This window comes from Pelecanus crispus, chromosome 5 (assembly GCF_030463565.1).
Source record: "Pelecanus crispus isolate bPelCri1 chromosome 5, bPelCri1.pri, whole genome shotgun sequence".
NCBI classification, from domain to species: domain Eukaryota; kingdom Metazoa; phylum Chordata; class Aves; order Pelecaniformes; family Pelecanidae; genus Pelecanus; species Pelecanus crispus.
In genome coordinates this window covers 39,012,444-39,035,532 of record NC_134647.1, presented here as the reverse complement: position 1 = coordinate 39,035,532, position 23,089 = coordinate 39,012,444, and the positions used below count along the sequence as shown (strand labels likewise).

The 23,089-nt window shown below is 47.1% G+C and overlaps 1 protein-coding gene across 1 annotated transcript in view; it reads right to left on the bottom strand.

Moving 5' to 3' along the window:
• MAP2 (microtubule associated protein 2) overlaps nt 1-22,687 on the bottom strand; it is a 70,945-nt gene extending 48,258 nt beyond the window's left edge. Inside the window, exon 1 of the mRNA XM_075710521.1 lies at nt 22,426-22,687. Coding sequence (XP_075566636.1) covers nt 22,426-22,687 — 262 coding nt within the window. The remainder of the gene's footprint in view (nt 1-22,425) is intronic.
• Nucleotides 22,688-23,089: the final 402 nt, after the last annotated feature.

Below are 23,089 nucleotides of genomic sequence, written 5' to 3'. Positions count from 1 at the left end.
GCTCTTTCTGTTAGGGACAATATACAGCAACTGCAAAATTTCAGGATGATCATTTATTTTATGTCTAGAAATTTTTTTTGCAGGTACTGTTTTGCAAACAGGGGTAGAATGGCCAGCTGAATAATGGGATTTCTTGACATTTAATATATGGAATTAGCTGCATTCTTAACATGCACTTTGGATGATATTTCCTCCTCATCAGCACATAGTTAGTATGCATTAAAGGCACTTCCCAGACAGACTTCTATGCTGATGAAGGACTTGAAAAGGAAGGGCTAAATAACATTTCCGTATGATTAAAATGTACACTTTGTCCTCCTCACGCCTTTTAAGACTGCAACACAAAGCTTTATTTGAACAGTAGGTCGAATACCATGCAGAGGGATTGCAGAGGATAACGTTTGCTTGGTGGGTGGGACAGGCTCTCAGGCCCTGGTCTCGGACACAGGCTTGGCTCCCGGCTGCTCGCTCTCGCTGTGCTCGGCGCAGGGAAGGGGGACTCGCGTGGAGCTGGCTGAGGCATCACACGCTTGACAGACCCAGGTGCCCCAGGACCCCTGCTTCGCTCTTCCCCACCACTCTCAACTTGTGGCATGTCCGAGAGGGGCTGAGGAACCAGGTGCTCTGGTGAGCGGAGGATGGCGGTGGTACCACTTAGGGAGTAAATACTTCCAAACTGAGAAATTGTATCTCATCTCTGCTCTAGACCCACTCAAAGGTGCAGTGAAATGTCAGCGGGCACACAACTGCATGTGGAAGTAACCAGAGACGTTTCCGGCCCTAAGAGCAGTTCAGGAACCTTTGATCTAGCAAATCAAGGACTTAAGGGTTGGTCCAGCAGAACCATCTACAAAAGAATTCAGAGAAAAATGGTTTCATTTTCTTATCTGTGTATCAGCCCACTCTCCCTTACTCATTAATCAACATATTCCTCCCTCTCATAGCCAAACTCAGTGGAAATAAACCCCTTCACTCTCCAGCTATTTCTGAGTGCTGGCTGAGAGCTGTTTCAAATGCAGGGTGCCGGGACCCAACATGGAGCTGAGCCCTAGGGAAGGCAACAAGCTGCACAGATGTGGGTTCACCAGCTGCACAGCTGGGCACACATCTGAAAACAGGAAGAATTTCAGTGCTGCTCCAACCCTGTGGAGACAGAGGTTTCTAATGGCAGATGGCAATACACCCTGCTCCTGCCACGAGATGCTTGCAGAGCCCCCATTAATCACCATCCCGAGGGCAGAAATAAAAGCTCTCTGCTCACCCATTACTGCATCCTTCAGGCAAGGACCGGCTAGGAAGGGAAGTATATTTAATTAATGCCCTACATGTAACTTTACAACAACCACCCTAACAAGGGACGCTGTCTGTTAGATTAATAATGATGATTTTGTCTCACAGTTAGTACTCTTACAGAATTCCTTTGTACTTTCAATGTAAAGTTATTCCTCTTCTTTTGTCCTTTAGAAAAACTAATTTTTTTTCTCGCAGAAAGCATAGATGTGAATTACATGACTTTCACAGTCGTGTTTGTCTAAAAACAAAGTGCTATGTTAATCTCTCTTTTGCACAACTGTGTAATTAGATATTAAAAAAACCCACCCACTGGCAAAGAACACTCATAATTGTTGGTATTTATACCTTACAATTCACTTCCCCCCCGACTGGTCGCCAGGAGGGCAGTGATTGCAATAGTTTTATTGGCTGCAGCCAATAGCAAGAGTAGATGGATGAGTATATCAGAACAACTACCAAGCAACAAAAAAAAAACAACCCTGATTTAAAAAACTGTTAGTCCAAGAATACATGAGTATAAACTTGCCAAGGATAAATTCAGACTAGGAATCTGAAGATACTGCTTTCCTACTGTCAGGGGTGTGAAGTTCTGGCAGTCTTCCACACAGCAGGGAACAACTCAACTGGTTTTGAGATGAAGCTCGATATATTTACGAAAGGGACTACATATGATACAGATGCCTGTATGAGCAGGAGACTGTGAATGGCAGCTCTAGTTCTCTGTCCCTCTATTCAACAATGTGCCCCTAGTACGAGATGAAACTCCACTTTGTTGTTAAGTAGATCGAATCGAGCACCATAAATCGTCATGCATGTGGACCAAAGAAGAAGGATGTTGATTTAAAGCCCATCAATCTTTCCAGCTGCCTTTCAGGGGCCTGCACCTCATTTTGGGGCTTTTCTAATTTCTCCTGCTTCCATGCCTGTTGGATGCTGGGGGTGCTTCCTGGCACCTCTTGGTTTCTTCCTCTTGTGAGAAACATGGAACAGATACCTCACAGAACCTCCCAGACTGTCACGTGGTGCCGCTGCTGCAGAGCAGTGGACTGGACACAAACAGTCCCTTGGAATCATTATAGGTCAATTCTCCGTGTTGTGAGGCGCACGCAGACTACAAAGGACAAGCGACATCAGAGAAAACTGGGAGAATGAACCTGTGGCTTGGGCCATCCTCTTCCTGCAGACATGTGGTGCCCTCTCCCATGGCACGCCATGCAGCCGGCATGCTGCAGCACCTTGCGTGGGTGGGACATGCTCAAGGAAACAAACCGCTCTTCCATGAAGTGTCCTTTGATACTTGGTATATCCCTGTTCAGATTTCTGCTCTTTCAGAACAGAAAGAGCATCACCCCGACAGCTTTGGTGAGCATGGAGAATGGCAGAGAGCTTTGCAGGCTACCACAGCTCCAGAAGAACCCGTGCTGATTGCCACCACCACTTTACGCCTGGACGATGTGACACGTGACCCTTTTGTCAAAATTTCCATGAATCTACTAATCACAACACTACTGACAAAAGTAATGTCATCAAGTCTGTACTGTTAGGAGAATCAATTTTTTAAGCTTATTTTCACATGAAAATTTTAAGAAAAGATTCCAATTAATTTTTCAGATATAGAATATGCAAATGTATACCAGATTTAGTACCCCAGAGCATATCCAAAGGAAACCCACTTGGTCACCTGCTCTCCATCACCCAAGCTACTGCAAGCCTCCTCCCAGCAAGGTAAGACAAATCCCTATTAAAAGTGGTCTCCTTTGTTACAAAATTTATACTTGTTCACATTCAGCCTGGTTCTGGGGTGCAAATGGGCTCTCCAAGGCTGGAAGACAGTTCCCATCCTCTCAGCTCTCTTCCTGATTTAATTTGCTTGGGACAAAGATTATGTTCTACAGGGAGATATGACTGGGGTTGAAAGGTCACCTCCTGAAAAATGGAAATTTCAATTTCAGGCTATGCAAAGTAAGTAAGTAAAAATACAAATGGCCTCTGGGTTTTGGTTTTATGTTGGGGGTTGTGTGCTTGTTTGGCTGGGTTTTTTAAATCAAGAAAGGCTCACTTCTGAACACTCTGTTGATGGATATTTTGGGTGACACAGGAGGCACAGGCAGTTCGCCAGAAGAGCAGTACTTTTGCTATACATGACTGCTGCAAAAGGACAGACATTTTTGTACTAATGGACACTATAAATAGCAGATCCAATGGGTAAGTCAAATCCTCACAGGGCAGCTATTGAGACTCTTCATAGTTTCCTCATGGTTCAGTTAAAGTTCAAGGAAGCCTAATGATAAAGAACAAAAAAAGAAAAAGGAGAGTTAGCCAGCCTGGATGCCAGGCAAATTCTTCACAGCCTAAAAGCTCTGGATTCATTAGAGATAGTTTTGCTTGTAGAGATTGATTTTCCCTCTCTTTAAGCAGGTAGACATTCTCTGACTCTACTCTGTGCCACAAAAACGGCACTAACAAATGACAAGTAACACCAAATGTATGTTTCTTAAAGGCAACAAGGACCTTGGCTTCACATAAGACTCCAGCACAAGAAAGAACGGCAACATGGCTTTCCTTTGCATTTTGCAGAGACATCCAAGATGTCAGCTGCTCATGATATAAGACACAGACTGTCTCCCAGTTTGATTTCAGGGAATGTGGTACCCAAAAGTACAGGTTGTCCTCAAATGTGATGTCCATAATGGAGAGGAGACATTGTGAAAGATCGTCAGCACAAGCTTGCAAAAGCCCCCTGACAATGAGCAGGCTGAGCCGAGAGGCCAGGAGGTAACCACACAGGGACAGTAATTCTACCTCTCCCTTAAAGGTTGTCACTTCTGACCAAGCTCCGACGGGGCTGTCAGGCCAAATCTGCCCAGTTTCTACCAGTGCCATGTCTGCTCTCTGGCAGGAACAGAGGACTCTGCCCTGCTGAGAGGGCAGGCACCTGTCTTGGGCACTACGCTAATTTTAAAAAGTTAAAACTCAAACGAGTCACCACTCTCCGTTCCTGGTTTTGGAAGTCAGCCCAATTCTTCTACAAATCCCAGCCCCCAGCACACTAAATCAGGACATCTGCAATCTCCCTGCCCCACAGATAACTCAGGGACACAAACCCTTTCAGAGCACTGGGATGCACAGGGGATGCTGAACCAGCTGCTGATGGTATGGGGAGCCCGCACCTTCTCTCTTTGCTGGGTTTAGAAGGCCTGGTGCCTCCGAAAACTGCTGCTGCCCTCATAAGCACACCCAAGGGCACAACAGCTGACCAATCGCCACCCCAGCTTGTTCTGGCACCGATGTTTAAACTGCAGTAGGCATCATCCAGACACTCCCTCCAGACACCTGCAAGAGCCCCCCTTCCCTGACAGAGACTCATCCAGGGGCTGTTAAGCGAGATTACATGCCAAAGCATGGCTACAGCAGAGCCAAAGATCTGGGATCAGATACTGTACAAGACCAAGATGTCATTTCAAAGCCCTCCTTCATTTCTTATTGACGCTGCTGCAGTTGCCAATGGACTGCAGATGTCTCCACTGGCATCTGAATCCATTACCTACATTATTTTCATTTCCCAGGAAACCTTTCCAGTCCATTAAGTTTTTTAACAGACAGGTTTAGCAGCCCCAGAGACAGAGGTACAGATGGTGGCAAGAGTCTTTAAAAAAAGGTATCTGAGCTTTCACCAAATATTTCCAGAAAACTGTTAAAAATAATTGGCAACTATAGTGGCAAGAGCAAAAATTAGATCTGTGACACATCTCCACAGTGATGTGTGGTGTCTGCTCCCTTTGTGCCTCTTTTAATGGCTTTCCTTCAGACTCAGGCACTTTTTCCTCTTCCGAGCTACCATAACCTCAGGCTCCACTGAGGAGCTGAGTTTGCTATAAACACCACTTCCTAGGTGAAACTGCTCAGGCTCACATATTTGCCTCTGACAGCCCTCATCCAGCAGTACCTTTTATCTTCTCTCTCCCTCCTACCACTCTATGCAATGCTGTATTGTTATTCTGAGGATTGTTTTTGACAGGAGAAACTTCCTATGGGCAGGGCTCACGGCATCTTCCTGCCTGGCAGGTACGTGCCCTGGCGCGGATGCAGGGATCCTGCCGGCAGAGGAACCAGGGCTGGCACAGCTCTCCCCGGGGAGCAGCCAGCTCGTCAGCTCACATAACACTGTCAGTGATTTCTCAGGCCAGGGTTGCCCCCGTCAGACCACAGTTTGTCTCCTCAGCTCTTCTTCTCCTTCCCCAACTGTAGTCACTTGGGTTTCATTAGTGCCATTCAGCCAGTTCGCTCAGCCTACCTATCTATCATTTCTTCCCACCTGAGCACCCATTTCACAGCAATAGGGAGAGCTCCTCCTAAAAAGAAAAAGCATGTTATGTCCCCACAATTTCACCAGGACACTCTTCCCAGACTGGAGCAGCATCACCCCTGGCTCTTTCTAGCAGCAACTCTGATACCACTATGGTAGCAGCGGATCTTGAGTTTGCTGTAGCCATGGAAGATGCCATCTGGTCTCTGTAAAGCAGAACTTGTTTAAGGCATAAACAAAGTTTAACATGCTGGAACCGCACAGCACAACAAATGCTCCAGGAGAAAACCGAAGGAAAGGGATGACAGGAAGGAGGGACGGAGAGGAGGAGACTGAAAATTGTGTCAAAACTTCACATGCATTCACAATGTCACCCCTCAGACACCTACCAAGAAAATTAACAGTGAGCTCAGTTAAAGCAAAGGGTAATTAACACTGCTGGAGCACTGAGGCTAAAACAGAGATAAAGAAAGATGCAAACAGATGGAAAGGATAAAATAATATGTTTCTTTAATTTTGCTACATTTTAGGGAAGGAACACAGGCAGAGCACAGCAAAAGGATTAGCTACATGTGTGCTTTCAGAATTGGGAAAACAAAGCAATTTCAGCCAAAATGTGCCTGTCAAAATCCCCAGCGGGGTACAGAGCAGTTTCCAAGGTAACCAGCACTAATTGTTGGCACAGGGAAACGAGTCAACAACAAAAGCACAGAGCAACCTGCGCTGCTTAGTGAGGCAAAATACCCCAAATATATTCCTGCAGAAAGGAAAGATACAAAGTGGCTATTTGCTATCTTTGACAATTTGAAAAGCAAACAGGACCTATGGATTTTTTTCCCCGCCTGGGGTACTACAATTCAAAGTGCAGCAGGACTACAAACCAAATAGCTATTCGATTTGTTTAGAGGCATTAGCCAGTCCCCTAAGGACAGGTCCTGAGTTCACGCTCAGCTCTCCTGGAAGCTGGTGGACGACTCATTTCAGTGAAGACCGCTGAAACGCTGAGGGAAAAAGACCTGGGCTTCACCCAGTGATATTCCTGATGGAAAACCCAAAGACTCGTCTTGGGCTTGGGATTGTGACAACTCTGTACTGCCTTTTGCACTCGGATTCAAAGAGAAATACACAGCAGCAATCAAAGCAGCATGAGTAAGTTATATAAAACCCGAATAATGCCAACAGATTAGTGCTTGCGATTGAAGAAAAAAGCAGTAACATAGCTTTACAGAATTCAAATATTTGCTCTCAAATGGCTTTCGTGAGTGTAAATATTTTGCTGTAAGTAGGTCCTTGATCTGGATGTTGGCAATATTAACAGTAATTGGCAGGAGATATGAAGGCAAATAATGGGAACATCAGCTTTTAAATTAAATGAAACCACAACACAACTGACAAGTATCATTTCTCTAATAAACTCGTTGACTTTAAGCTACTGTAGCATCAATGAGGATAGTGACAGATTCATTTAATCACCACAATTCACCAGCTAACCAACTGAACAGGTCAGAAAAGGCTTGTGTTTTGGGAAAGAGCTTTGATTGTTTAATGCATTGAACCCCAAAGGTATGAACATTCAGACTGTCTTTGGGGAAAAGATGTATTGTAGTGACCATGTGAGAAGAGCATGTACAGGGGAGCTACAGCTGGATACCTGACACAGCAGCTTCACACCCTGCTGAGCCCCACAGCAAATGGTTTACGCCTCCGTGTTTTGGGGTACTTCAGCTATTCAACAGCCCCTCCTACCTTCTCCTTAAACTCAAGATTGTAAATCTGAATCACCATTATCCAGCCCCTTAATATATCTGCTTCATAGCAGAGTAAATCTGGTGCAAAACTGGTGTCCTGGCTGCAGCTGAGCTATGCCGGACCGGTTGTGCTCTGCTACAAACAGGAGGCTGGAGGGTGGCTTTCCTGTGCGCCTCTGCAGCATTTGGGGAAGCAGTGGCCCAGGCCGTGGGCTGCCTGTCCTTGGACTGCTTCCACATGTTCTGCGCATACTTCACCTCCACTGCCCCGATTGCATTTTCCTGATCACCTTCTTCAGCAAGAGAGTTGGACAGATAGTCCAAATCTCAAGGCACACAAGTGGCAAAATGCAAAGCAACTCATGCTAGGAGCCAGGAGCAATTCAGAAAGTTCCAGTGAGCCCTCTCCTCCGGCTCCCCAGCACACCCCGGTGCACGTCCAGTGGCCTCTGCCATGCTGTCTAGCAGCTGTAAAATAAAACACCAAGGGATCAGTCCCCACACGCCACCTCGCCTTGAAATACAAGTCTGTTAAAAAGGAGTCATACAAATGTCAGTACAATAAAGCAATGCTTTAAAAATGAGCCTTCATTACTGCAAATACTTGCTCCCTGTGCATTCCCCTGAGTTGTATCTTCTTAAGTCTGCTGCCTGGAACAAAGTATTTACTGCTGTCAGCATTTCTCAGCCAAGTCAAAGGCGGGAAAAGCTAATCGGTTCTGTTTTGTGTGATGCATTGGCAACACAATTTACAGCTAACATGCAATACTGAAGCAGACAACAGCAGACTCTCAGCCAGGGCAATTGCAGCGAGGTCCCACTGCCTTTCCTAGGACTTGGTATCAGCTAAAAACACCACTTGCACAACAAAGCAGCTATATCTATCTTTCTTTAAAACATGGACTCCTTAGGACTCATGCAGAAGAAACCACTTTGGCTTCAAAAGAAAGAACCAGGTACTTAATCCTTTGAGTGTGGGTAAATACACGTAACAGGTAACTTGCTTTTAAATCAATATTTGTTTTGAACTTGAGTACATGTTAAGATTTTAAATAAACAGACTTTTAAGAACTAACCGTCTTTTAATATAAATGGGAGAACCACCCATAGAAGTCAATGGAGCTTCAGCCACCTACAGCAGTAGGTGACATGTCCCTTAAAGTTAACTTTTAGCTCCTTTTGGACTGATTTTAAACACTTTTTACAGTATTTCCTGTGATATTTTTACAAAAGAATTCAAAGTATGCTACATGAACTCCGCTGAACGTAAGTTTAAAATTAACATTAACCTGTGCACACGTTGTGTGGGATTTCTAGTCATGCCTGGTCAGAAGGACTAAAAATCATTCTGTCAGTGCAACAGAATTTTGGCTCATCCCGCCAGGGCATACGGTGACACATAAAACGCAGCAATACCGTGCCCTGTTCACCCTAGGGCTCACACGCTGCCAGCCCAACGCTGCTTAACCAGCCAGCTCTGCAATGCAGCAACAGCTGCACGGCTGATCTCTTCCCAGCTCTGCTTCCCAGCCTCGCCCCACGCCTCTACCAAGCCAGATGTCTTTCTCCTGCCGACCGTGAGGAACGGTGCTGCGTACTTAAAAATGAGCGTGTGAGCGTTCCCACAGACAGGCGGAGCAGAACAGGTCCCGTGCCACACACAAATTAGCCAAGTGCCGCAGAGGTCATGACGTGGGTGGATTTTCAGAGCAGCTCTCAGCCCGGCTCAGCAGTTCTACCATCTCTCCCCCTCTGTTCTGGCACTGGCCCAGCAGAAGGGAGTCCCGTCTCTGCCAGGCCACCGCCTCTGACTGGGACTCATCCCTGACTGCTCCCGTCCACTGCCTGCCCACCCTTGGAGACCACTGGCCCACACCTCTAAGCGTGCGAAGCGATTAGGAAAGAGAAATGTGCACCTACTCTTGCAGAAAGAAGGTGCGAGACACGCACATAAAAGCCCTCAGTGCACCTTCTGAACTACCTCTTGGCACTTCTTCTGACAGACCTGTCTTCTCTGGGCATTTAAACACCTGCAAGCTTCTGCAGCCACGGTGATGGCAACCATCTGGGTGCTATGGGGAGAGCTGAGACCAGGGTTGGGGTCACTGCAGCCACTGGGAGAGGTCTGCATCCAAAGGCTCTCGAGTGTGCAGAAAATGAGAAGCGGCTGTGGAAATTCAAGGTCACAGAGAAGCTACACTGGATGGCTGGGACAAAGCTGGGAGTACACAGAGAGAACAAGAAAGGAAAAAAAAAAAAAAAAGCCAGAGGCAACATAAGTGAAAAAAGAGGAAAAGAAGGAAGAGCTGACAGAGCAATTGTTCAGAAGGACAATATATTCTCAAATAGAAAGGATGACAGCGAAAGGAAAGCAACTCATGGACAGGAACAGCTAAGGATTAGTTCCCTTTACAGCTCACCAACAACCTGTGCAGGCTGCGTTACCCTGGATTTGGCACATACTCTGAATTTGGGCCAAAAAGCAATAGTCGCAGCTGAAGCCATTTCCTTCTCTCATATGTGGTGCAAGGCTACGGATGAAAACAGTTTGGGTACGTCAGCAAGACTGCCACATCTACGCAGCACTGGCAGCTGATACTTCTGCTCCTCTTTATTAACGTATCTGTCTCGCCAGATGCATGGGCTGCAGGGATGGAGGATCAGACTGTAAATTAGTTTTATCATAACTACCATAGGCTATATGGGTTGCTGGAAGCTGTACCAAACTCATCATATATCACTATGAATTAGTCTCAAGGAAAGAAATAGGAACAAAAAAGTGAAATACCTGGGATTTATTTTTGCCTCCCTAAATCTATAGTGCCTCCAAGTGAAACTGATTTCCATGAAATATGCAATCTACTCAATCCTGAATGAAAATGACTCTCTGAGAAGCAGCTAACAGGTTTTCCTGCCTTGGAGATAATGATATCTCACACTTATTTTCCATATACTGCATGCAGCTAAAATGAAATATTAAAGTTTTGACCAGGTATTTTCCACACGAAGAAGGGCTCACTCACATGATCTAATGTACACAGCTGAGGTGCCTTGAGTTTCCTGCACTTTTTGCATGTCATGAGGAATGCCTCAGTAATAACAAAACCCCCCGAAACAACCAAGACTGCATTTCTAAACCATCACCTCAGAATGGGTCCAAGCTCCACTGACTCTGCTCTGCAGTCGGTCTGTGAAACAGCACAGGAAAATGTAAATGTTTTGCTCAGCGTCTCCCAAGGAACAAATGACAGAGTCAAAACCAGCACGTAGCCCTCTCACTTTGAGTCTTGCCTTTGAATTTCCACATCAACATTTTCACAGCTGGTACAGACAGGCACTGGATCATCAGTGCTCATCTGCCAGATAATGCCAGCCGCTTTATGTTGATTGCCATCCCTTCAGCTGGCAAAGGCAAGCAAATCTGTATTAATGATCATTATAAGGATTTAATTTCAAGTAAGCAGTTAATCTACTGCTAGCGACCTCACAAAATGGAGAAAACCCAAACCAAAACACCAGTACCCGTTAGGTTTTGCTGTCCTTACTCAGGACATGAATATAGCATGAGAAAAGATGATTTCTTTCTCTATATTGTAACCTCACAGACTAAGGCAGCAGGGAAGACAAAGACAGGACATTTGTCTCTGGCTTCCTTCTAATGTTTCCTTTGAGTTCCTCACTGATTAAAACCCAGATTGCCTTTGCTTTCCAATTTTAATACAGAGTAGCTCATCAGGGCTAGTCGAAACAAGAAATTTGCATATGTATAATCTTTCACACATGTATTCTGCACTGTAAATACACCCCAAAGTAATACTGCCTTTTCATTTCCATGAAAGTCGTGCCCCTGTGAGGACAGCAGAGTGAGGTCCGCACTGCAAAGTGCTCTCAGTCTCTCTCCCCATCTACCCCATCTCCCTTAACCTTGAGAAGCAAACACTAGAGGAAAAGGAAAAAAAAAAATGAAATCCTCCTTGCCTTTGTCAGACAGCCTGGCTGTGGCTCAGAGCTGTTACAGAGAGGCTGTGCACTCCTGAATGCTAAATAAGCTCCCAGGCTACATACTTTCTCTCGGCGGAGCTTAAAAAGAGATCTCACTCCGCACAGGGACGTGTTGGCATGGCAACGGGGAAAAAAGAAATCAGCAACGCCTGGCACTCCTTGCAGGAGCAGCAGACTGTTTGTGCGACTCATTTTTGTAAGTGATCCGATGGTACCTACCTCCTCGCCGCCCAAGGTTAAACCTGCGCCCGGCTGCATGTGGAAGGGCAGACGTCCAGCCCGTGCGCCAGGAGGACCTGCCTCCATCAGAAGCACCTGGGGACGGCGGGGAGCTGTGCCTTGCGCTGGGCTAGCTCTGGTTAGCTGGGGCTGAAAAGCACACCACGCCACACACATGAGCGTCTGTAACGGGGAAAGGGGAGGATGGGATTTGCAAAGCGTGAGGGTGAGCGTGTTAATGACCGTGGCTCCGGGCTCTTCTGCTCCACAGTGTGTGAGACCCTGACTGCTGCTAATTGCCTGCGCACAGGGCGAGGGACCAGGAGATGAGACAGACGATGCCCACCAGCATGTCCTGGGCTGTCAGCTAAGAACCTGCTGCTTTTTCAAGGTGACTTCAGAGAAGAAGATGCCATTTCAGCTCTGCCTGAAAACAAGAGCAGCTGTGTGTCTGCAAAACAAGACTCTGTTGTTTGGTAATGAACCTTCCTCCAAATCCTCCTGCCCTCAGATCAAAACTGGAATGGAAAATTATACGCTGGCACAGTCTCCAGCAATACCACCTTCCAGCTGCAATCGCAAAGACCACTGCCCGCTGCCAAATATTGCCCAGTATTCCTGCATGTCCTTCATGCTGCCTTCCTGGGGATGGAGACCGTGATGGCTTCCCTTCAGACATGACAGGGAGGAACCATTGAAGCACTCCACCTTCACCTCTCTGCAAGGTGCAGAGCTGAGCCAAGCCCAGAGGGCAGGAGCCTGCAGAGAGGCAGCGGGCAGCCCTGGCCAGGGCCGTGCTGCCTGCCCATGGCTCTGCCGCAGCCCTCCTGTGTGACCTGGAGTAGCTCTCCACACCTGTCTGCCTTTTCTCCTGGCTTTTACAAGCCTTGTCTACTTTACGTAATTCGTAAATGCACAAGCTGCCTCCTCCAATACGCTGAAAAGGACTCCAGCACAATGGGCCACGATTCGGAATGTGGCCTCTGGACACAACTGCCCCACCAGTCACTCAGCTAACATTAGCCAGTGCTGGAGGGTCAAGATCTGGCCCACGGAAACAGCAAAGTCAGGATTTACAGCCCCCATCAGAGCAGGCAGTCAAACATGGATGGTGGGGAGGCAGGGCAGAGGCAAATAGACAAAGGGCAAATTTTTGTCCACAAAAACGGGAGACAAGGGCAAAAATTTAACTCCCGGGTTGTGTTCTGTATTTGATGGGATATTCATCCTGCAGCAGCAATAGCTATCCTGGCTACAGCAGCCCCCAAAGAACAGCTGCAGACATTTTCAAAAGGCACCTTCATCAAACGGCGCTTGTGGCATATAGCCTGAATTACCGGTGTGATTGGAACAACACGTTACGAAAGATATTTCCTCCATATCCTGGCCTCATTGCTCTGCGTTGCATCTCCAAGGTTGTTATTGATTGCATTTTCTGGGAACATTGATGGCACCAAGTGAGTACTGGTTGCCAGGCCAACACACTCACAGGCGTTTCGCTCTTACTCCTTAAGGAAGCTGCTTATGCAATTCCCTCTTACGATGCTCATACCGTAACAAGAGAACACCAAAGTGAATCAAAATACCAACAGGGAGCCCAAAGGAAATGTCTGGTTGCTGCCTTCTCCTGGCCAGACTCAACGCTGACATGGCACAACGCAGCAGTTGACTCTAATGGTGTTACTGCACCTGGTTTGAGGTATGGTTTTCAAAAGTGAATCTGAACCACATGCTGACATTTTCAGAAGAGCTTTAGGGATAAAAGAGAATTGTGGCTGAACTTCTCCAGGTGTCTGACTCCCAGCCATGGGAGTCAACGTCACCTGCACACTGGGTTACCTCACCCCACTCCCTTTCAGGCAATAATTTTTGCATGCTTGCACTGCCCAAAACCGTGCCAGAGCCTCCAGCTCCTACCAGTAAATTTCAGTCACTGACTGACTGATTTCTGAAGTCCCAAGAGGAGGTGGGAGGGCAGATCCAGTCCCTCAGAGAGATTAGGGTTAGACAAAATGCTATGTCTTAACTGGATTTAGCGACCGGTAGTGCCAGCCACAGAAAAACCTGCAGAGACTGGTCTCTGCAGCAGTTAGTGAATATTCAGAATCAGGGGGAGGATAGCTGGGGGTGGGAGATGCTTGGGAAGAGATGAAGTTTCTCTGGCCTCATTCCCCATCCTCTGCAGAGGAACAGCTGAGAGGACCTCTACAGCAAGCTTAACAGAGAATGGTAAAAAAACCCCCATTTTCTACAAATACCCAAAAATGTTCTGCTGCCTCTGTCTATGCTCCCTCCAGCAACATAATTTGAACATGTCTAAAATATTCCAATAATGTGTCCCTGAAAATGACACTTATATTACTCTTAACACAGAGAAGAAAAGGTTCAGAAGTCTGGTATGTTTGCCTGTATCTAAATTGGCAAAGATGATGGTGCACAGTAATTACTGTCACATTTCCTGCACAAAAGGAGGGAGATCAAAGTGCCTAATTAACAGCTTCTTTCCCATGGGAGCCATCAATGACATGGCAAGATACATTCTTACAGGTTTGTAAAATAAACAACTGAAACGGGACAAACACAGCAATCACATTAGTCTTTGAGCATCATTGATTTTGCATCCTTCCGTGCATTTTGTCTGTGTTGCTCGAGACATGATGCTTGCTGAAAATGTACATCTGACACAAAGGCTGAGAGGCACCTTTGGGGAACAGGCATTCAGAGAGCCTGGGGGGGGGGCTCTGGTAACTCTAGGAGGGCTTGGGCAGCAGCAGAATGGCCAGTGCAAACAGCCAAATGAAAAGGAAAGCTCTGACAAAGCAGTCCTGTTGGATAAAAAAGACTAAAAAGGCCTCCGTACAAAGAAGGCCTGTTTGTATGTTTACTGGCAGTGCCATCTGAGTATTATCACTTGTATGGCAAGAGAGAGAGAAAGAGAAAGACACACAAAGGAAAAGAAGATTAAATGGGAAGTCACTAGAGGGGGAAAAACCATTAACACACCATGGGACCAAGCAGTGACTTGGTGCAGTTTCAGCCTGGAGAGGCTGTTGTGATCCCTTGCACAGAGCTGCAATCCTGCCCTGCACAACCTGCCACTGCAGCTCCAGTCCTGGCCCTCGTGGGCTGAGCAGCCCGAGCTGGCAGAACTAGGCATCATGGTGATTTTCTAACAGCACAGTGGTGGTGAGGGCCATGAACAAGATCCTCTTTACCTGGAGAGTGGCTACTATAAGGCAAGGCTAGGAAAGATGACGGGATACAGACTCTTTCCTTGACACACTGACAGGTGGCTGAAACCACTATCCCTATCTTCACTGTGGCTTTTTTGCATAGCCAACCTAAAGGGACTCCCCACCTCTGCTGAAGTATTTACTGGCCATGACCAGGCAGTCTTTCAGGCTGACATTCCCTGCAGCTTATTTAAACACGCTTATTTAAAGAGCAACTGATCACAGGAATAGATTTGTTGCAGATGCCCATTTAGTCTGGCTGAACAAAGCCAGACAAATGGCTGAATTAGGATAAATTACATTCAGGGCTGTAACATGAATTGCCCCTTGCCACTTTTCTCCTCAGTTGTTCCCTGCAGACTGCGCTATTCCTGCTGTCTAAATCCCCCCCTCTCTGGGGTAGTATCTGCCGTCAGGCAAAAGCTGTGTTGGCTGTGGATGAACAGATAAAACTGAACCTCTTTTTATTGTCCTTACCTTATTTTCAGTTTTTCCTTCTTTCCCTGCCACTTCCCACCCCTGCTTTGCTTTCATCTCACCAGCTCTCAGCCCTTTGCCTCTCCTCGCCCTCCCACCGCTGGGTCTGCTCCCCTGCCCTTCCTCAGCCCCTCACTCAACCCTCAGCTCAATGCTGCCACTTCTTCATTCCTCTTCACAGGTCTAGGGCTCCCCCCTCTTTCTGTTCCACTTATAGACTAACACATACCAGTCTGTGGGTCCCCCCAGCCACCAAAAATCCTGTCCTCTCTCATTTATCTGTCATAAGCTCCCTCTCACCCAACCTTTCCTATGACTCAAGGGCTCTGAAAAACAAGGCAGAAGCGCTCAACCTGTGGCCGATCCACTGTGCTGTGTCAGGAAGTCTGCTACAATTTTCCAGCAGTCTCTTTGCATCCCACATGGTTTGGGTACCCTGCCAATTAATCAAGAGCTCTGTTCATCACTCTGGCAGGATGCATTACTGTCCTTAACATTTACTGACACCAGGACAGAGCCACTGTCCTGAGGCTCTGGTAATAGGATTTCAGGAAATGCTTTCCCTTCATCTGTCAAAAAAATAATTCATCAAATAACTGTGTGGGTAATCCAAACCCCCTCCGATTATAAACCTGAGTTTGGCATATAATGAAGAAAGCACTCAATCAGCTGAGTCACTGTACATAAAGACATATTGTAGAAGATGCTTCACAATACACCTAACTACTTTTACCCCAATTATATAAATTTGACAGGTTAGTCATTATATTACTGGAAAGAAAAATAAATGCATTTTAAGTGTAAGAAAACCAAACCTTTGCAGCCTGATGTTCCTTGCAAGTCAAATACGATAGATTGTGTTGAATTGCTGGTTCCCAGGGAACACTGCAGCACATTTGTACTGCTCCTCTGCGCTTCCTCCCAGCTAGCTGACCACGACTTTTCAGTAAGCCAAGAAAAGGCTGACACTCTCATATTTCATTAGAAGTCAAACACATCCTGTGCTCTACCATGGGGTCCAATCCAAAGCTTTCCACATCAGCCCACTTCAGAGTGAGTTTCTGAAGATTACAGAATCATAGAATCATAGAATCATTTAGGTTGGAAAAGACCTCTAAGATCATCCAGTCCAACCAGTAACCTAACATTACCAAGTCCACCACTAAACCAATTAAGGGTAAAGTAGTAATTTCATGTTTCCTGGCTTGGTGGCTGGATTATTTATAATGAAAGTAAAAACTAAGAATCAGTAAGGTTGGAAAGGACCTCTAAGATCATCATTCCAATCATCAACCCAACACCACCATGCCCACTAAACCATGTCCCAAAGTGCAATGTCTACCCGTTTTTTGAACACTTCCAGGGATGGTGACTCCACCACATCTCTGGGCAGCCTCTTCCAATGCTTGACTACCCTTTCCATGAAGAAATTTTTCCTAATATCTAATCTAAACCTCCCCTCGTGCAGCTTGAGTCCATTTCCTCTCATCCTATCGCTAACTACTTGGGAGAAGAGACCATCACCCACCTCACTACAACCTCCTTTCAGGTAGTTGTAGAGAGCAATAAGGTCTCCCCTCGGCTTCCTCTTCTCTAGGCTAAACAATCCCAGTTCCCTCAGCCACTCCTCATAAGGCCTGTGCTCCAGACCCTTCACCAGCCTTGTTGCCCTTTTCTGAACACGCTCCAGCACCTCAATGTCTTTCTTGTACTGAGAGGCCCAAAACTGGACACAGTATTCCACGTGCGGCCTCACCAGCACCGAGTACAGTGGCACAATCACCTCCCTGCTCCTGCTGGCCACACTATTCCTGATACAGGCCAGGATGCTGTTGGCCTTCTTGGCCACCTGGGCACACTGCTGGCTCATGTTCAGCCGGCTGTCTACCAATACCCCCAGGTCCTTTTCCGCCAGGCAGCTTTCCAGCCACTCTTCCCCAAGCCTGTAGCGTTGCATGGGGTTGTTGTGACCCAAGTGCAGGACCCGGCACTTGCCCTTGTTGAACCTCATACAGTTGGCCTCGGCCCCTCGCTCCAGCCTGTCCAGGTCCCTCTGCAGGGCCATCCTATCCTCCAGCAGATCGACACTCCCACCCAGTTTGGTGTCATCTGCAAACTTACTGAGGGTGCACTCAATCCCCTCATCCAGATCATTGATGAAGATATTAAACAAGGCTGGCCCCAAAACAGAGCCCTGGGGAACACTGCTCGTGACTGGCTGCCAACTGGACTTAACTCCATTCACCACTACTCTCTGGGCTTGGCCACCCAACCAGTTTTTTACCCAGTGAAGAGTATGCCTGTCCAAGCCATGAGCTGCCAGCTTCCTAAGGAGAATGCTATGGGAGACGGTGTCAAAAGCTTTGCTAAAGTCCACGTAGATGACATCCACAGCCTTTCCTTCATCCACCAGGCGGGTCAACAGATCATAAAAAGAGATCAGGTTGGTCAAGTAGGACCTGCCTTTCATGAACCCATGCTGTCCAGGCCTGATCCCCTGGTTGACCTGCACTTGCCTGTTGAATTCACTCAATATGAACTGCTCCATAACCTTTCCCGGCACTGAGGTCAGGCTGACAGGCCTGTAGTTCCCGGGTCCTCCTTCCAGCCCTTCTTGTAGATGGGCGTCACATTGGCAAGCCTCCAGTCATCAGGGACCTCCCCTGTTAACCAGGACTGCTGATAGATGATGGAAAGTGGCTTGTCCCTCAGTACTCTCGGGTGGATCCCATCCGGCCCCATAGACTTGTGAGCATCCAGGCGGCATAGCAGGTCATTAACTGCTTCTTCCTGGACTATGAGGACTCCATTCTGCTCCCCGTCCCTGTCTTGCAGCTCAGGGGGCTGAGTACCCTGGGGATGACTGGTCTGGCTATTAAAGACAGAGGCAAAGAAGATTATGCTATCATGCCTCCTTTGCAGCATGTGACGTGAAAATGTTTGGCTTGACAAGAGCTACAGACATCATCCTTGCCTCTTAGTACTTCCAAAATCCTCACCAAAGATGCTGTGTGTGTATGCAGGTGAGAAAGTACATGGACAGGCATGGATCAGGGAGAACACATTAAAACTTAGGAGATCTCAGGCTGTGGGGTGCTGCAGACCTTCCCAAGGGCAAGGTGTCTTCAGGAGCTCCTTGGGAGCGGTGTGGCTGGCAGAGGCATGGGGCTGAGGATGGAGGGGGGCTAAGCTGGTCTGCCAGGGGCAGCCCAAGTATATATACAAATATATATACACAAATACATACAAAAAGGAATAGCTGCTTTACCACCCTTACTTGTATCACAGCCATAACAGCTTCCTATGGGCTATGCCAAAAATCCCGGCCTACTCTCTCACATGTATTTGCCTTCGACTTCAGTGGACACCGGATCAGGCCCTGAGGCTGCCCTGTCCACAGCGCTGTGCACTCTCCCACATTCCCATCGGTCCATTTGAAAGGAGGGCATTGATGTGTCTCCATAATGCAGCCATTACCAGCACGATACTGAGACAGATCAATCAAAGGCAACACAACAGCCAGATTCAGAGGATTCCAAAATTGAGGTCAGACTCACTAACTCTTAGACAGATGCCAAGAGAGAGGCACACATATATACAGGAAGGCAAATTTTAACTGTGCAAACCTAAAAATGTCACTTGCAGTGATGGATTGGATGCGTTTTGGCAAGAACCGTTATTTCCTCCCCCCATTACCACCCCTCGCCTCTGCGTCAGTGTTGGCATAAGGTGCCTTTGTCCTGGTGGCCTGAGTCTAACCCTCCTCTTAACACAGGCCTCAGATTTTACAGCACGAGCCCTGCAAATGGGTGCCCTGCTGCTTTGCTGTGCCCCAAAGGGACTATTGCACTGCTGCAGAATACCTCTTCCTCGGAGAGGGCCATTTCATAACTAAATCCCAGCTCCTGGGTCAGTCAGGTTCTGGAGAGCTTCCTTAGGCAAAACACCTCAAAATATAACTGAGCTCTCATCAGCAGGGATGGAGCAATGGGCAGCTGCCTGGGAAATGCCCTGTTTATACTAGTGCTCCACTGCGGATGAGCTGGTTATTGCAGTTGCTGGGGATTTATGGATTCCGACACGAAGGCTGAGAAGCCAGAGATTTTCCTAGGTTATGGTGCTGGACTTGCACCAGGGAAAAGAAAATCCCTGTAAATCCACTCAAACCCACAGTTTGGCTTAATTATCTCAGTTGACCTTGGCTTCCTGTGCATTTTCTCCTCAGCTGTTTGGAGTCAGTAAGCTACTACAAATGATTAAATGATTCACATTATTGGTAATTATGTGTTTCAGAGTGGCATTTAAAACCCCGACCTGATACAACAGTTAAAATTTACAAGCACATAAAGATGACTGAATCTGGTGGTGAATGGCAATCCTGATTTCAAGATCAAACTCTGAATCAAACACCAAAAATACACCTCTAAAATTCCTGCTTCACAATGCATTAAGCACATCCAGCTAGTACATACTAGCGTAAAATGGCAACACATGCCCTGGTCCCTTTCTATCACCACAGTAAGTTGCCAACAGGTTTCTCTTTCAAAAAGAGAAAAATGATTAAAAATATATCTTAAGTATCCTAAGATGGTTTACGCTGCACTAATTAAATACGAGCTTAGCCAGTGTATGAGTGTGCAGTGTACAAGTTTCCAGAGAGCTAGGAATTCATACATGAAGGCAAGCAGTTTTAGGGAGGTTTCTAGTGTTCAATGATAAAGATGCCATAAGATAAGCTGTATTAAGACTCCCAAACAAAAACTGTATGTATTGACAGTAAGTCCCCACACCAGAGACCTTGCATTCTAAGCAGACAGTGAGAAAAAAGCAGGGGAGGAGGAAATGAGGCCACAGAGTGGTGGCTGAAGTGAACTTCGCCGTGATCGAGAGCAGTCATAAGTCATACACTTCCCTTGGCAAGTGTATGTCCCCAGTCTCACTGCCTCCTCTAGACTATACTGCCTCATTTTTACTTGTTCTGCTGTTTAACCCTTGCCTTAAAAAGCAACATGAAAATGCACTACTACAATGCCTGCTGATGGACAGCAGTGGGTTCCCACCTCCTCTCACCCATTAGCTGCAAACTTCTCAATTAAACATTCAGGTCTCTCTCAGACACTGATAACTGCTCAGAACCTGAGCTTGAGAAAGCCTGAGAAGAGCACTTCTCCCTTTCTAGGGAGAATAAATTCCTCTTCATGCTCTAAAATTATTCCCACTTCTCCATGTGTATGGGTGGGACTTGTCCAAGATTGTATGAAAAATCTGTGGCAAAGAGAAATGCGCTCAGTCTTCCCACGGCCCACACCAACCCCTAAGAACTGCAGCATCTTACCTCTGTGATTCCTGTACATCTGCTCCTGCTTATTTGCTGGCTAAGCATAGCACAAAGTTGGGTTACAACAAAGAGACAAGACCTTGTTATCATCCCCCCCAAAACAATCATCAACAGCGTGTTCACCTGAATGCTCACACAGGATTTCTTTTACCTTTGGTTTTCAAGTTTTGGCTATCCACAAGAAGAGACTCTTAAAATCTAAATCCATTTACTTCTAGCAGAGAGATCCATTTCCAGCACAATTGCTTATGAAATCACTGTAGGGTCCAAGAGCCTTAAAATTCTCCAGCTGCTGAGAAATCATGGATGGCATCTCCAAGTGCTGTCAACAGCCAACAAACATTGCTAGAAAGATCTCTTTAGCATGCATGGATGGATGCATCAAGGGCAGTTGTGTCTGTACAAGAGAAATTCCTCTTGCAGTGTGCATTTGGGGTTTACAGTGGGAACTGTGCACAGAGAGAATTAACATTTATTTCTAAAACAGGAGGCTTGCTTTGCATGTTTCATTTCGACAGTCATGCTTCCCCGCCACCCCCACCCCCCCCCCCCCCGCCGCCTCCCAAATAACAAGCTGAATCCTAAAATTCTAACATAGTTTACAAATAGACAAAGTCCCAGTGAGTATCCTGTGAAATATGCTGTGCTGGTTTTGGCTGGGGTAGAGTTAATTTTCTTCATAGTAGTTAGTATGGGGCTATGTTTTGGATTTGTGCTGAAAACAGCGCTGATAATACAAGGATGTTTTAGTTACAGCTGAGCAGTAACTAACTGCTTGACACAGAGTCAAGGCCTTTTCTGCTCCCTGCACCACCCCACCAGCGAGGAGGCTGGGGGTGCACAAGTTGGGAGGGGACACAGCTGGGACAGCTGACCCCAGCTGACCAAAGGGATATTCCATACCATATGACGTCATGCTCAGCATATAAAGCTGGAGGAAGACGGAGGAAGGGGGGGACATTTGGAGCGATGGCATTTTGTCTTCCCAAGTAACCATTACATGTGATGGAGCCCTGCTTTCCTGGAGATGGCCGAACACCTGCCTGCTGATGAGAAGCAGTGAATGAATTCCTTGTTTTGCTTTGCTTGTGTATGCGGCTTTTGCTTTACCAATTAAACTGTCTTTACCTCAACCCATGAGTTTTCTCACTTTTACCCTTCTGATTCTCTCCCCGATCCCACCAGGAGGGAGCGAGTGAGCGGCTGTGTAGTGCTTAGTTGCCGGCTGGGGTTAAACCATAACATATGCCTGGACAAGGATGAATAAATGCTGATGCTGAATTGTGGTATTCCTGGTCAGATTGAGCAACACGTTATTCTGCAAATAGTTATTGGTTCCAAGAAGGTGGTGTTACTTATTAGCAGTAACAGGAAAACCCATCCTTCATGCACACACAAATGCACGCAAGAGCAACATGAGCTACCCGTGCACAACAGCTGGGCAGTTTCCTACTCCCTTCCAGCCCAGAGGAGCTGAGTGGCTGTTCTACACCAGCCTGCTCTCTCATCCCCAGGGAGGTGACCCTGTTCCATCTATCAAGACGCGCTAAGGCACCGTCATGCCTTTCCTGAAGTCTTCTCAGAGAACTGCCCGGGATCCTGGGTAAGGATGCAAGCCGTGCAAACCCAGATGAAGATGCAGCCCTTGCTGTGAAGAGCTAGTGCCCTTCCAAGGCACATGCTCCCTCATGTCAGCTCCCCTGTGCTCTGGGGCATGCTTGGCTCCAGCTAACGTTTCCCCTCGGAGAAACGTCATCCAGTGGTCTGCAGAGCCCCTGTGTTTCGTGGCGGGGCATCAAGGTGCATTACCTGCGGTCTCTCTGTCCCCTGCTGACAGCTCTCCATTGATCCCGTTCTCTTTGGTCTGAGCATATGTCCCCGGCTGCTCGTGGCTGCCCAGTCCCGGCTCCTCGTCCTCTCGGTAGGGAAATCCATTGGCACTTCTGACCAGTCCAGCACCTGCACCACCCTGTTCCTTAATTTCAGGTGAATGTGGGTGTGAAGAAGCCTCTGTTAGCTGACCTGAAGTCCAGTGCGGTGTCTTGGCTTCGTCTTTCCTATCCTCTGCCATGTTTCCTTGCCTTCACCACTTGGCCTGTAACGACATTAGCAGGAGAGATCAGCTCCAAGCAGGTGACCGTGCCCCTGGCCAGCAGGCAGCGGCCGGGTGCAGCACAGGCACGTCATCAGCCATGCTGCCAGGGAAACTCACGTCTGGCAGATGAGAGAGGGTTTAAATGCAGAAGCATCTCTGCTTGTCTGTCCTGGGCGTGAGTGAACTGCTTTAAAACCAAAACAAACCACAAGTGGTAAAAACTATGCGTCAAGTCCTCCCTGACTCCCATATGCTTTGCAATTATTAGCACCAGTTTCTTGAGGGCTGCCCTTTCGTTAATCTGATTTTAACTCATTAATTACAGTTAAATGTCGACCCACTTAACGACAAGTGAATTGGTCGTCGTAACGCAACATC